Source organism: Notamacropus eugenii, chromosome 3, assembly GCF_028372415.1.
Source record: "Notamacropus eugenii isolate mMacEug1 chromosome 3, mMacEug1.pri_v2, whole genome shotgun sequence".
Taxonomy (NCBI): Eukaryota; Metazoa; Chordata; class Mammalia; order Diprotodontia; family Macropodidae; genus Notamacropus; species Notamacropus eugenii.
Window position 1 is genome coordinate 93,954,205 of NC_092874.1, and position 13,516 is coordinate 93,967,720.

At 44.7% G+C, this 13,516-nt stretch overlaps 1 protein-coding gene across 3 annotated transcripts in view; it reads left to right on the forward strand.

Moving 5' to 3' along the window:
* Positions 1-330: 330 nt before the first annotated feature.
* Positions 331-13,516, forward strand: part of PRKAG2 (protein kinase AMP-activated non-catalytic subunit gamma 2) — a 452,122-nt gene continuing 438,936 nt past the window's right edge. For all 3 annotated transcript variants that reach the window (XM_072652167.1, XM_072652170.1, XM_072652171.1), the window contains exon 1: positions 331-526. In XM_072652167.1, coding sequence (XP_072508268.1) covers positions 410-526 — 117 coding nt within the window. In that variant the 5' untranslated portion in view covers positions 331-409. The remainder of the gene's footprint in view (positions 527-13,516) is intronic.

A 13,516-nucleotide genomic window follows, 5' to 3' on the forward strand; every position in this document is an offset into this window, starting at 1 on the left:
GCAGGAGCCGTGGGCATGTGCCATCTGGTGGAAGAGCTCCACGCGGGGCAGCGTTTTCTTTGACTTTGTGCTTTGGTTCCGATGACCCCCGCGGGAGAAAGAGGACGCTTGAACTCTACGGCGGTTCCTCCTGGCCGCCACCTCGCGGGGTGACAGCAGCGGCGGCGAATTACCTCCTCCCGCTCCCCTGACACTTTCGGAACACCCCCTCCCCATCCCCCACCCCCAATAAGAACGCCCTTGCCCCCGGGCGGAGGGGAAGCCAAGTCAGGAAAGGGCACCCCCGGAGCCAGCCTCCCGCTGTCAGAGGCGCGGGCCGGGGAGGGAGGGGGTAAGGGGGGGTGGCAGCAGGCCGCTTGCCGCTGGATTCCAGGAACAAGTCACCCGGAATTCACTTCTCGTTAAAGTTATGGGAAGTGCGGCCATGGACACCAAGAAGAAGAAAGATGTTCCCAGCCCCGGAGGGAGCGGCAGCAGTAAGAAGAGTGCGGGCCAGAAGAGGCGATCGCTGCGGGTGCACATCCCCGTGAGTCCGCCCCCCTTCCCCGCATCTGTCCCCCGGTGCGGTCCCGCGGCCACCCGCAGGCTCTCGGCGAGCAAACACTTAATGCGGGGCGAGTGGGCTCCGCGGCCTCGGGACGTGCCGGGCCGGAACCCTCTCCCCCCAGCCCGCGTCCAGGCTGGACTCCGAGGTCGCCCGGGCCAGTGGCTCTGTGGGTGCGAAGGAGCAGATGCTCGGGGGCACGCGTGTGCGGAAGCACGCCCGGGTTGCGTGGTGTGGTGTTGGTGTTGGTGTGTGCGTATATTTAATTCTGTGGCCCGTGTCCAGCGCTGGGTGCTTGCTGGCGCGTACGCGCGCCCTACCTAGTGTGGGTGAGCCCGCGAGTGGCGGCTAGCGGGCATCTAGGAAGAGCTGCACCGGGCTGTGGGTGGAGAAAGGAGAGGGCGCTCGTGGAAGGCTTGGAGGTTGTTTTGCAGAAGAGGGTTTTGGCTGCTCTCGAAGAGGAGGAGGAGGAGGAGGAGAGTAGGGCAGGGCGGACGTGGGCCTGCGTACTGCGGGGGAGGAGGGAGAGGTGGGGCAGTGGGTGGAGACCAGGAGAGCGAACTGTCCGGGCCGTGGTCTGCCTCCGTGGGCTGCCCCGCCCCCTGCTACGCTCCTGGGGTCCCACCCCGCCTTTCTTCGTAGCCCGAGGGTGGAGTGGGTGGGGCTTGGGGCATTGCCTCCCTCCCTCCTCTTTTGCCTTCCACTCGCATCCTTCTACTTTGGGAGTTGAGTGGGTAGCGAACGCGTGCCGGCGTTCACGCCCTTGCCCCTGCCCCCCGACGTTGGCCCGCTGGTATCGATTTCCTCTGGAAACTAGACTTTGTTCGATCTGGAGGTGAAGCCCGTGGGGCTGGTGCCGGTTAAACCCCGGAGCCCCACTTAAGTCTCCAGGCGGTAGTGGGAAGGACAGCTCCACAGCTAGGTTTTGACCTCAGTCATGGTCAAGATTGAGGGCACTGCTGAGAAGAGGAGGAAGGGAGCGTCGGACCCCAGAGTTAAACCACCTTTGTGGATCCATCCTCCACGTGCCCTCATCCTCCTCCCCCGTTTATGGAGTTCTTGGAAAACCATCAGGTCCCCTTGCTTGGAACGTCCCAGCCACAAACTGCTTTATGCATAGGGCCCTGTGGAGTAAAGGGCAAAGGACTAGGACTCCAGAAGTTTATTTTGTGGGTAGCAAGAAGTGACGACGGTGGGAAGTAGCAGTTTATGGTGGAGGCAGGGCAGGTGACTGGGAGTCACATTTCACCCTTCTGAGCTCCAGGGCAGCTGTGTGACCAGGTGTACTGCAGTGACCTGTTGTGGGAGAATGGAGTTATTGGTGCTGAATTCTGCCTGTGGTTTGTTTTCTTTGAGATAAAATACATGGTTTGTGTGTAATTGTAAATTGCAGTTGTTACATTGCAAACATGGCTGGTAGGAAGGTTCTGCCCAGATTTTCCTATAAGATGAGAACTTTGACTGGAGTATAAGTAATAATTAAACTTTGAGCCCCTTTCTCCAAGGCAGAGAACCTGTCTTCTATTCTGTGAACCATAATGCCTGGTATATCGATGAGCATGTAGAAGAGGCTTAATAAACTTTGGGGTGACAACTACACTATCCTGCCTAGTGGCAGAACTCTGTAGCATCGAGGGTGTAGAATGTTCTAGATTCCTAGTCTACTGTCCTGTCAGAAAAATCAAACTAGAAACCAAAATAAAAATATGGCAAGGCAAAGACTGAAAGGTCAGGACGTGCAAGTTAGAACAATTCTACCACAATCCACAAAACCCATAGTTATCCAGTGTTAAATTCCTCCTCTGTAGTTCAGCCAGTTGTTACAGATAGCAGGTATTTTTTTGGATCCAGGATCTTTTCAGTCCATAATTTTTTTTTCTTCCTCAGCTACCTGCAAAGTATTATGTTCCATCCTGGGTGGTGGTGATGGTGGGATTCCAGGAGAGCCTTTAATTAAATTCATTGGGCCTTTATTAAGTGGCTTTAAGGCTCTCTACTAGGTTCTGGAAATGTATAGAAGACAGATTCTGCTACAAAGAAGTATTAGATCTGATTCTTGTTTTCAAGGATGCTACAGTTTAGTTGGGAGTTTGGGGAAAAGGTAAGACTAACAGGAAAAGATAACTAATTTTATTGGGTTGTAAATAAGTTCCAGATGAATGAAATGCACAGTACCTATAGGAACTGAGATAAAGGAGAAAGAACTATGAGGGTAGGGGGATGGAATTGGAAAGAACTCAAAGAAGAGGTCAGATGAGCTGTCCCTGAAGGTCAAGTAGGACTCAGATAAGAAGTAAACTTGGATAGCATTAGTTGGGGTTGGGAGAGATCAAAGAGGAGTATACCTAAATGAGCAGAGGATTGGAGATATAAGTATGCCCTATGTGTTCAGGGGAGAGTAAGCAGACCTGTCTGACCAAGAGTAGATGGTTTGAGTAGGCAAACTGTAGCAGATAAAATTAAAAGAACCTTGAATGAGGAAGGAGTTTGGATTTTTCCTGTAGGCAGTGGGGAACTATTGAAAAATTTTAAGCCTAAGCGGTAACATGGCATTGTATTGTTTTTTATAGACTCAGTTTCCCTATATCACCCAGGCTGGAAGTACAGTGCCTCTTCCTGGTAGATCCCACTGCTTGATAGCATGGGTATTTGAACCTGTTCATTCTTCATCTGAGGCCCTTTCCACTCTCCTTAGGCAACCTAGTGGTCCCTTACTCCTGGGGACTTGCTTATTTGATGTCTGACAGTGCAGACACCCAGTATGTAGGCTTAGCCCATTGCAGCTCAGAACTCCTAAACTCAAGAGATCCACTATCCTTAGACTCCCCAGTAGAAGAGATTATAGGCAGGAGCCACCATGTTCAGCTGAAGATTAAGAAAAGTAATCCGGCAGCAATATGCTAAATAAATTGGAGGGGGAATCAGGGAGACAGGGGTGATAGGATTTGGTGACATCCTCCCTTCCCTCCTCCACTCAGAGACCACATCCCTATCATCTCTGGAAGTCCCATTTGAAAGGGTCTTACTTGGCAAGCTAGGTGTTATGGTGGATAAAGCACCTGAATTCAAATCTGGCCTCAGGCACTTAGTAGCTGTGTGATCTAGGTTCCCCCACCTTGACTTCCCCATAAGAACCTGAGCTCCTTGTGAGCAGGGATAGTTTTTTGCTTTTATATTTCTATCCTTAGCACTTGTTAAGGCACAGACAAGACACATTCATTATTCAATGCTTTTTCTTTCATTATAGGTGGGTAAGAGGAGTCAAAATAATGAAAGAGGCACTATCACGAGAAAGAGGAGTGTAGAAAGGGAGCTGATTTGGGGAGGTGGGTAGAGGAAGATGAGAGCTGTTTTAGACATGTTGAATTTGAGATGATCATAGGCCATCTAGATGGTAATTATCTGCCTTCCTATTCAGCCATTAACCAGACTGCCTTAGTTGGGAGAATGTCATTATCTGGGACAGGAATCCAGAGATATCTATGTCCTAAGAGATCTGCCACATGTATTTTGAGACTTCAGTTGGCATCAGCATCTTTCTGTGGCTTTGTTTCGGCAGTAATTTACCATATTTTCTTTGACTGTCTTTCTGTGAACAAGTAGCTCATACTTACACTGAGAATTCTCCTACTCCCAAGATTTTCTTTTATATTTCTTGGCAGTTGTTTCCCACCTCCAGTCATAAGAACTCAGAGAGGAGAGTAAGTCAGGTCATGTGATTATTTTGGTAAAAAGCAGCAAAATCCCCTACCTTAGAGTCTCTCTTAATTATCACCATCCTCCCTCTATGATGCTCTATGATATGTGTAGGGACCTGGGAGAGGTACATGGTACATAATAAACTTGTGGACACAGAGTTAAATTTTATTTGTAACCATCCTACACGTGATGGAAGTGAACTGAATGAAGTGGAAATGGAGAAAGTGGAGAAACTGAATGGAGGAGGATGGGAAGCCATTTGGCATAAAGGGAGGGGAGTTAAGTGGTGTGATCTTGGCCTTTGCTTGCACCATTGTGAATCATGGTGGTAAGAAGCAGCATACTGTACGCAAGCCCTGGCCTTGGAGTTAGAAGTCCTAGATTCAAATCCTGATCCTGAGCTATACTAGTTCTGTGGTCTTGAACAAACGTGAACTATCTGACTGTCAGTTGCCTCATCCATTTAAAAGGGGGAATAAAAATAATAATTCTTGAATTGTCTACACCAAAGTGGTTTTTGTGAGGTCATACATGCAAAAGTGCTATGTAACTAGAAAGTTCTATGTGAATGTAAACTCTTACCATCATTGCCTTGGTCAGAGCCTGAATGTATCTTAGCTAGGGAAAAGCGGGAGAAAGAAAGAAGAAAAGAGGACTATGGATTGAAGTACCATCCCTCGGACGCTTTTGGGTCTTGAAGTAGCTATGTAGATTTTGGCTAATAGTCGTAGATCTCTTTTTCTTGCTCTTTACTCCCAACTCAAGGCTTTAGATGATGATACTTAAAATATATTCTAAAAGGTGGTTTTCTTTCAGGTGTATTTTTTAGTGATGGGGATGGGGAACAGTTTTGGAGAATAATTTCTGGTATAATAACCGTGTCTGGAATTCTTGCATGGCTTTGGATGAAGGAAGTTTGTTTGACCTAGAGGGTCCTTATCTGTCTTGTTGCCTGTCTCTGGTGAAGGCAGCTGTACTGTTTACAGCTGAAACTCATCATATTACAGTCTTATCATTGTGGTTATTAATGACTGGGTCATCGGAACCTTGAGCAAGGAGACTGGAAGTAGGAGACTGAGCAGGGAGGGAGAGATTTTGAGAGAAGGGGCCAAGAGAGCAGTCCGAAGGATGCTCAGGTAGGACCGAAGTGGTTATGGGTTAGTTGAGTTTCTCATTTCTGCACCACAGGGCATTGCTGATAGAATGCACAGGTCACCGTGCCCGCCTGGGACAGGTGTTCCAGAAAGCCTGCATAGTTACTGAAGGGAAAGGATAAAAATAGACCAAAGAACAGATGGCGGGTCAAGGAGTGTGGACGAAGTGCAATATCGGTCCAGTCTAACAGGGTCAGACTGTTTGTGGGAATGTGTGCCTACCACGTCTCTATAGAGATTGCAGGTTTCTTGAAGCTGGAATTTCTGGCTATTCTTCTCTGTGTTATGTAATGAAATGATAACTCCTGCCCAAGTACATCCTCAAGCCACAGTTAGAGAGTCCCAGAAAAGGAAGGGGGTCTGACATGGGCATTGCTGGGTCTGTGGTTCCTGAACTGTATTATTGTTGGATACCTGCTCTAAATATTTTACTTATATCACTATTCAACCCTCTGGAAATGAATGACATTAAATTCAGAATGGCTATGAAGGAAAATAGCCAGATGGAAGAAACCCAGGTGGTCTCATTAGATTTGGCCAATCATGTTCTTTCAGCAGGCTCTTTTCTTTTTTAGTTTTTGGGACATTGCACACTCCTGGCTCTCCTCCTCTCTGACCATTCCTTCTAAGTCTCCTTCATCCATGTCATATCCACAAACTATGGATGTCCTACCTAGGCCTTCTTGTTCTATATAGTTACACTTGGTAAGCTGGTCAGCTCCCACATCTTATCAGATGATTCCCAGATTTCTCTCTCTAATCCTAGTCTATCTCCTGTAATCCCTTAATACCTTTTGAGACATAGCTGGAACTGAATGTTCTGCAGATCTCTCAAACTCAGCATGGCCAAAACGGAACTAATTTATTTTTCCTTCCCACTTCTTCCTTCTTCCAGATTTCCCTGTTATTGTCAAGGGCACCACCATCCTCCCAGCTAGCAAGGCACTGGCCTTGAAATCCTCTTTGGAATCCTCCTGGACACCTAATGTGTAGTCCTCCATATCCAGTGTGTTGGCAGGTCTGGCTGTTTCTTCTTTCATTGTATTATGTTCTCTGTCTGCATCCTCTTCTCTCACTAGGTCACCTCCCTGGTTCAGGCCTGTTTGTCAAGTCTCCCTCTCTTGTAGTGCATCAGCTGCCAATGTAATTTTCCTAAAATACGGGTTCAACCACATCAATTCTAGTAGCTACCTATTACCTCTAAGATCAAATAGAGAATCTCATTTAAAACCCTTCTCAACCTTGCCCCTTCCTGACTTTCCAGTTTTTTTTTTTACACTTCACTTCCCTCCACATAACTCTGTGATTCAGCTAATAATAATAATAGTATTTATATAGCATCTAGGTAGCATGGTGGGTAGAGTGCCAGGCCTGGAGTTAGGAAAACTCGCCTTCCTGAGTTCAAATCTGGTCTCAGACACTTACTAACTGGTGAACCTGGATAAGTCACTTTACCCTGTTTGGCTCAGTTTTCTCTTCTATGAAATGAGCTGGAGAAGGAAATGGTGAAGCCTTCTAGTATCTTTGCCAGGAAAACCCCAAATGGGGTCACAGAGTTGGACGTGATTGAAAAATGACCCAAGCATTTATATGGCACTTGTAAAATTTGTAAAACACCACACATACATATATATATATATATATATATATATATATATACATACAAATATATGTGTGTATATATGATGTGTATATTTATACACATACATACACACACACACACACACACACACACACACACACACACACACACACACACACACACACATATATATAAACTAATTTGGTCCTCACAAAGATATTTTGAGTTAGATGCTATTGTTGTGCTCATTTTACTGGTGGGGAAACTGAGACACACTGAATTTAAGACTTGCCCAAGGTCACTAGTGATCTGAATCTGAGACAGAATTTGAACTGGAGTCTTTCTGACTCAAAGTCCAGTGCTTTATTTACTGTGCCCCCTAGCAACACTTGACCTACTTACTCTTCCTTAGACAGAACACGGCATCTCGGTGCCCTTTCACCAGCCCTATACCTGGCATGCTGTCCCTCCTTACCTCCCCTTCTCAGGTTCCTCAAGACTCCATTCAAATTCCATCTTCTGCCTTTCCCAGTTGGTTCCCAGTTGCTAGTGCCTTTCCTTCTGGGATTCTGTATAGCTCTAGTTCAGCCTGGCACATAGTTTGCTGTTTAGTTGTTTTTTGATTGTGTCTGACTCATGACCCCATTTGGCAGAGATACTGGAATGGTTTGCCATTTCCTTTTCTAGCTCTTTTTTTTTTTGGTTACAGATGAGGAAACTGAGGTAAGTGTCTGAGGCTGGATTTGAACTTAGGAAGATGAGTCTTCCTGACTCCAGACCTGGCACTCTATCTACTTCGCCACTTAGCTATGCCCTGGCTCACAGTAGGTATTTAATAAATGCTTTCACACCCTTCCTTTCCCATGTGTACTTAGTTATTTACATGTTGTCTCCCCAGTTAGAGTGTAGGGTTCTTGAGGTTAAAAAACAGTTTTGCCTTTGCATCCCTAGCACTTAGCACAGCACCCCACACTTCATAAATGCTTGTTGACTGACACATTGGCAAATAGGCTTGGATTTGATCTCTTTAACAGTTGGTATTTTTCTGGGGCAGATGAAAAAGATGGTTGTGACTGCCGCAAAGGTCCTAGGGTTTGGAAATTAATGATGGATGAAAAAAATTACTAAGTGCTTACTATGTGTCAGGTATTCTGTTAAGTGCTGGACTTAAAAATATAGGTGGTCAAATTAGTCCTTACCTCAAGGGCTTCCTGGGGAAGGTAGCATGTATGGGGGAGTCATCACCAGGGAGAAGTATTTTGACAGGGAAATCAGAGGGAGTCCCTACTCTAGGGCAAATTATTGACATGCCCTTTACAGGAATAGTGATATTGATTGGATCACAAAAGAATGCTGAATGCTCTTTAGCCACTCTGATATCAGTCATGAAGCATTTATTAAGTGCAGACTATCTGTTAGGCCCTGGGGACACAAATACAAATCCATTCCTCTTCCAAGAGGAATCATCTAAGGTATCCTGGGTATGAACTTTTCTTTATCTGTAAAAGGAGGGGGTTTGTTCTTCCAACTTCAGAATTTTAAGATATTATAAACTCCTCAGAGATGCAGCACATCCTGGGCCCCAGGATATGGGCAGAAGAGACCTGTTCTTGTTGTTTGTTGGTTTGTATGTCTTTCTCTGCAAGGATCTCACTGCATAAATTTGAGTGAGTCCCATAGTCCACCATATGGATTATAGACTCTTTGGTTCTTGGGTTCAGGGGTAAGACCAGAATATGTTTCAAAAACCACTCTTGGATCAGTTGTTCTTGATTGGCTAAGTGGTCATTCTTGAATCATAGAGCAAAAAATATTTATTGAATGTATTTTGCTTGCTGATCTCCATTCTGTGCCTGGAGTGAGTGGTGGTGAGGGACAAATACTGAACAAATGAATTTACAGTCCACATGGGGAGCATGTCCAGTGAAATGATTTATGTAGAAATGAGTAAATTGATGAAGGGCCAGCCCCCCTTTCAGGGATTTGAGAAGGTGGTCCCCAGGGCCAAACTCCCTTATCTCTATCCTAAGAGAGACAATGTAATGACTGGGGGAAAAGCAAACAAAATCAAAAGAACAAAAAACAATACACTGGCTTTGGAATCAAAGGCCCTGGATTCAAACTCCCTTTTATCTCCTTACAGTTAAATAATCTTTCTTGGCCTCAGCTTCCTTATCTGTAAAACGAGGGATGGGCTAAGTGAACTTCAAGGTCCTGTTCTATTATTTCTCCTTTACAAATTTGTTGTTCAGACATTTCAGATGTGTTTGACTTTTGGTGACTCCATTTGAGGTTTTCTTGGCAAAGATACTGGGATGGTCTGCCATCTATCTACTGGGCCATAGACACGAAGACAAAAATCAAGCAGTCTTTGTCCTCAATTATAATAGCTATCATGTATATAATGCTTTAAATTTTGCGAAAATATTTTTAAAATATCCTCTTTTATCTTCACAACAACACTGGGAGGTAGGTGGTATTACTATACGCATTTTACAGATGAGGAAACTTACAGAAGTTAAGTGATTTGACCAGGGTCACTTAGAAAGTTTCTGGAGCAGGGTTTTACTCAGGTCTTAGTCCAAGTCCAGTGTGGTTTTATTTTAACTTTACCTAGCTGTCATAGTAATAACTTCATAATAATAAACCTCTCATTTTTTTCTACCCATTTTCTCTTCCTTCCTGTCCCTCTCCCTCCCCCCCATTCTCTCTGTTTCTATCTCTCTTTCCCTCCGTCCCCTCCTCTAACTTCCCTTTTCTTCCATCCTCTTCCCCCCTCTCTCCCTTCCCTTCTCTCCCCTCATCTTTCTTTCTTCCCTTACATTCCTTCCTCTCTACCTTTCTTTTCTCTTTCCTGCCTCTTTCTTCCCCTGTCCCTTTCCTTTTTTCTTTTCTCTCCATTGTCTCTCTCTCTCCCTGACCTCCATATGTTTGATACAACTTGCTTTGAAATCTTTGGAGAAACAGCTCTTTATAAAAATCACATAGTATTATGATTAATTCATTAATGTAGATGCTAGAACATCTTTTCACCTAAGGGACAAATATTCAAAATTGAACTCGACCCAACTAGAAGGAGAGCAGTACTACAGAATACACAATCTAGCTAGTGTCTTTTATGTTACCATGTTTTCTCATACATCAAAACCTCTCCTCTCCTTTTATTGGCTTCAGACTTTTCATTAGCGTTTTTTTTTCCTGCTTGTTTTCTTTTGATTCCAGGATGTATCAAAGCATGTTTGAATATGGCAAGGATAAGTAAGAGTGTTAATAAGGATAATTGATCTATTCCCCACCAGACCAAAAGCTTAGAAGGATTATGATTTGCCAATATCTTCTCTATCCTTTTAAAAAGTTCACTTCTGTCAACTGCTTCAGCTGTTAATCAATTTCTTAAGCACTTAGGCAAATAAATGTATTGTTGATAGTTCATCTTGCTTTATTTTGTTCCCCTTATCATCATTTTATTTGTCTCTTGCCATCTGATTTAGATTGCCTTGCCATTTAAAGGACACTTCCTTAAGATTACTGAGCATTAGGCTGAGAAGATTCCGCCATTTTCCTACCTTTCTCCTTTAGTAACTTTTCTTTTGCTCTGAGATAATTGGTTCTGTCCACTCCACCCGTGTGGATTTGAGTGATGCCCATTTGAAAATTTATTGGCTGCCATTATTCTTCAGGCTATTTTTACCCTGGAGTAGTGTATTGGATTTATTCAAGATCTATTAAATCCATCAAGTCAAGTCAACTACCATGTGCCAATCAATGGGCTCAGTGTCATCAAAAAACAATCATGAAACTGATATGTACCAAGATAGGTGATCTGCTGAGCTTGGAGCTGAAAGAGAGGCCAAGTACCTGTGACCCCTCTGTGAGATTAGCATTGTTAACCTCCCTCAGAAAACCAAGATAAAGTTTAAACATCTAGAAGCCTCTCTCTCCCCCCTCCAATCCCACCCCCTGCCCATTTTGTTCTTCTGATTGCAACGCAGTCTTCCAAATGTGGCTGTATTGAGAATGGGTTTGCATGATGATCCATCCTTCCTCCCGTGCTCCTGAAGTTGGTATTTAACCAAACAGGGCAATGGTTAATCCTAATTTCACTCACCTCTTTTTTCTACCCACTTTGAAAATAATTTAATCCCCATTCTTTACTTCCTGTTGACAGGAAGCTTTCCTCTGCCAACTCTGAGTTTGTTATAGGCTGACCTAGCACCACAGGCTTCTGCTAGGGCAACTGTGTTTGGCTATTTCCCCAGCCTGGCAGAGAAGTTGCTGATGAACAGACAACAGAGGCCAATTTGCTCCGTGTAACCCCAGGTGTCCAGTACCTTTTTTTCCAGTATTAAAACAGAGGCGCATTTAGGGCCACGGAGCTTTCTTCCAGAAGTTCTCCCAACCCTCTGTGGCTGAGTAAGGCAGGATCATGGGAGCAGTAGGCATGGAGGAGGTTTTGGTTGATAGAAAATAGTAAATCTTTCTTCATTTGAAAGTCTTCATAGCACAAAGCTGTCTTGATCGAGACAGCTAGTGGCCCTGTGGGTAGAGTGCTTGACCTGTGCTCAGATTTGAACTAACTACGTGACTTTGGGCAAGTCATTAACCTCAGCCTCAGTTTCCTTATCTGTAAAAATGGGGATCATAATAGCAACCACCCCCCCCAGCTACTGTGATGATAAAATGAGATATTTCTAAAACAGTTTGCAAACCTTAAAATGATATATAAATTCTTATTATGACCATTGTGCTGCAGGCTGTGGGCATTAGGATACACTTGAGGCTAAGGGCTGTACTAACTTCACTTGTGGATCACTGCTATAAACGTCATTGAGAGTGTTTGGGTATGGGCCTGAGGTTCATGAGTGTGAGAAATAGGGGAGACAGAAGTTGGGAAAAGAAAGAAGGATTGGTAGGAGTGATGGGTATTTCATAGAAAATTAGAATTTTAGAGGTAGAAGGGGAAATCAAAATCAACAATCTCATTCACTTCCATTATTTTACAGATAGGTAAATGTCAGTCCGAGAGATTGTAGCATCATGGGAATATGGAATCCTAGAGTTAGGGCTGGAAGAGATTGGTTCTAAGTTACACAGCTGGTTTGGGAAGGCTGGCCCTGGAAGCCAGGTGTGTTGTTGGCTCCTTAAATAGTGTTTTCCTACCTCTTGCATGATGCTGTCTGGATCCAAGCCTGTGTTTGGAGGGATCTAGACTTGGTTTTTCTTGAATTCACAGAATCAGAATTTTTGCAGTTGAAAGGAACCTCAGAGGCCATATAGTTCAACCTCTCCCCCGAAAAGAATCTCCACTAACTAGAACTCATTCTATAAGTGGTCATCTGGGAAAAAAAGTCATCTTTGCTTGAAGACTTGAAGATAATGATGGGGAACCCAATGCATCTTGGGGGTAGCCCATTCCATGTTTGGATAGCCCTAATTGTTAGGAAGTTTTGGGTTGTCCTCGCTCACCTCTCCTGCCCCAGAAATAAAATTTGTTTCTTTATAAACTTGTTTCTCTGGGGCAAAACAAATCTATTCCCTCTTCAGCATGGCAACCTTGTGCATATGTCTCTGCAGGTATCATGATTCCCCCTGAGTTTTCTTTTCTTGAGGCTAAAGATTCAGTCCTTCAGCATCCGATTCTGTTTGCCCTCTCCTGGACATTCTCCAGTGAATCAGTGACCTTTCTAACTTCCACACTGACCACAGTATTTCAGATGGGACCAGCTCAGAGTCCATCCAGCCCATGACCTCTCTTTATTCTTGGAAGCTCTTACTCTTGATGTGGGCCCAACTCATGATAGCTTTTTTGGCAGTCACATCCCATTATTGACATATAGCGAGCTTGCACACTTTACTAAAACCTCCAGATCTTTTCCAGACAATCTGCCGCTTCTCTTAGCCTGGCATCACTCTTCCCCACCTGCTGACACACTCAGATTTATCGGTGTGCTGTCCCTGGCAAACGTAAGCTGTAAGCTGCTGTGGGCTTGGTTCAGTGCCTTCAAGAAAATGAGAGTGTGTGTGGAGAGAGAGAGGGAGAGAGAGAGGCAGAGAGAGAGAGAGAGAGAGAGAGAGAGAGAGAGAGAGAGAGCTGGCTGGTTTGGCAACTCCTCAGCTCTGGCTTGTTCCCTTCTATTCATAATAGACTCTTTGCTTGGCTCTGCCCTGTCACTGAGATTCAGTCTAGCTTCACAGTGTAAAGAAAGAGCAGCCTGGCCCTTTCAACCTCAGAAGGACTCACTTGTCAGGCTTTTGGGGGCATCTGTCTATTATCTGTGTGATGACACTCAGGATACAGCTGGCCCATTGAGTTCCCAGGGCTCATTCCCCATTTCTAAGCCAGGTGCTTGATATGCTGTGAACTCTTGGATAGCCTGGGGGTAGAAGTGGATGGGTAGACTTCTGAGGTTTTGACTGGACAGGATGCTTACAAATATGGAAAAGTGATACCAAACAGAGTCACTTGGTGGATTGTCTTCCAATTAATGTGAATATCTGGTCACTATAATCTACAGCAGGGTTTCTTATTTTTTTTGA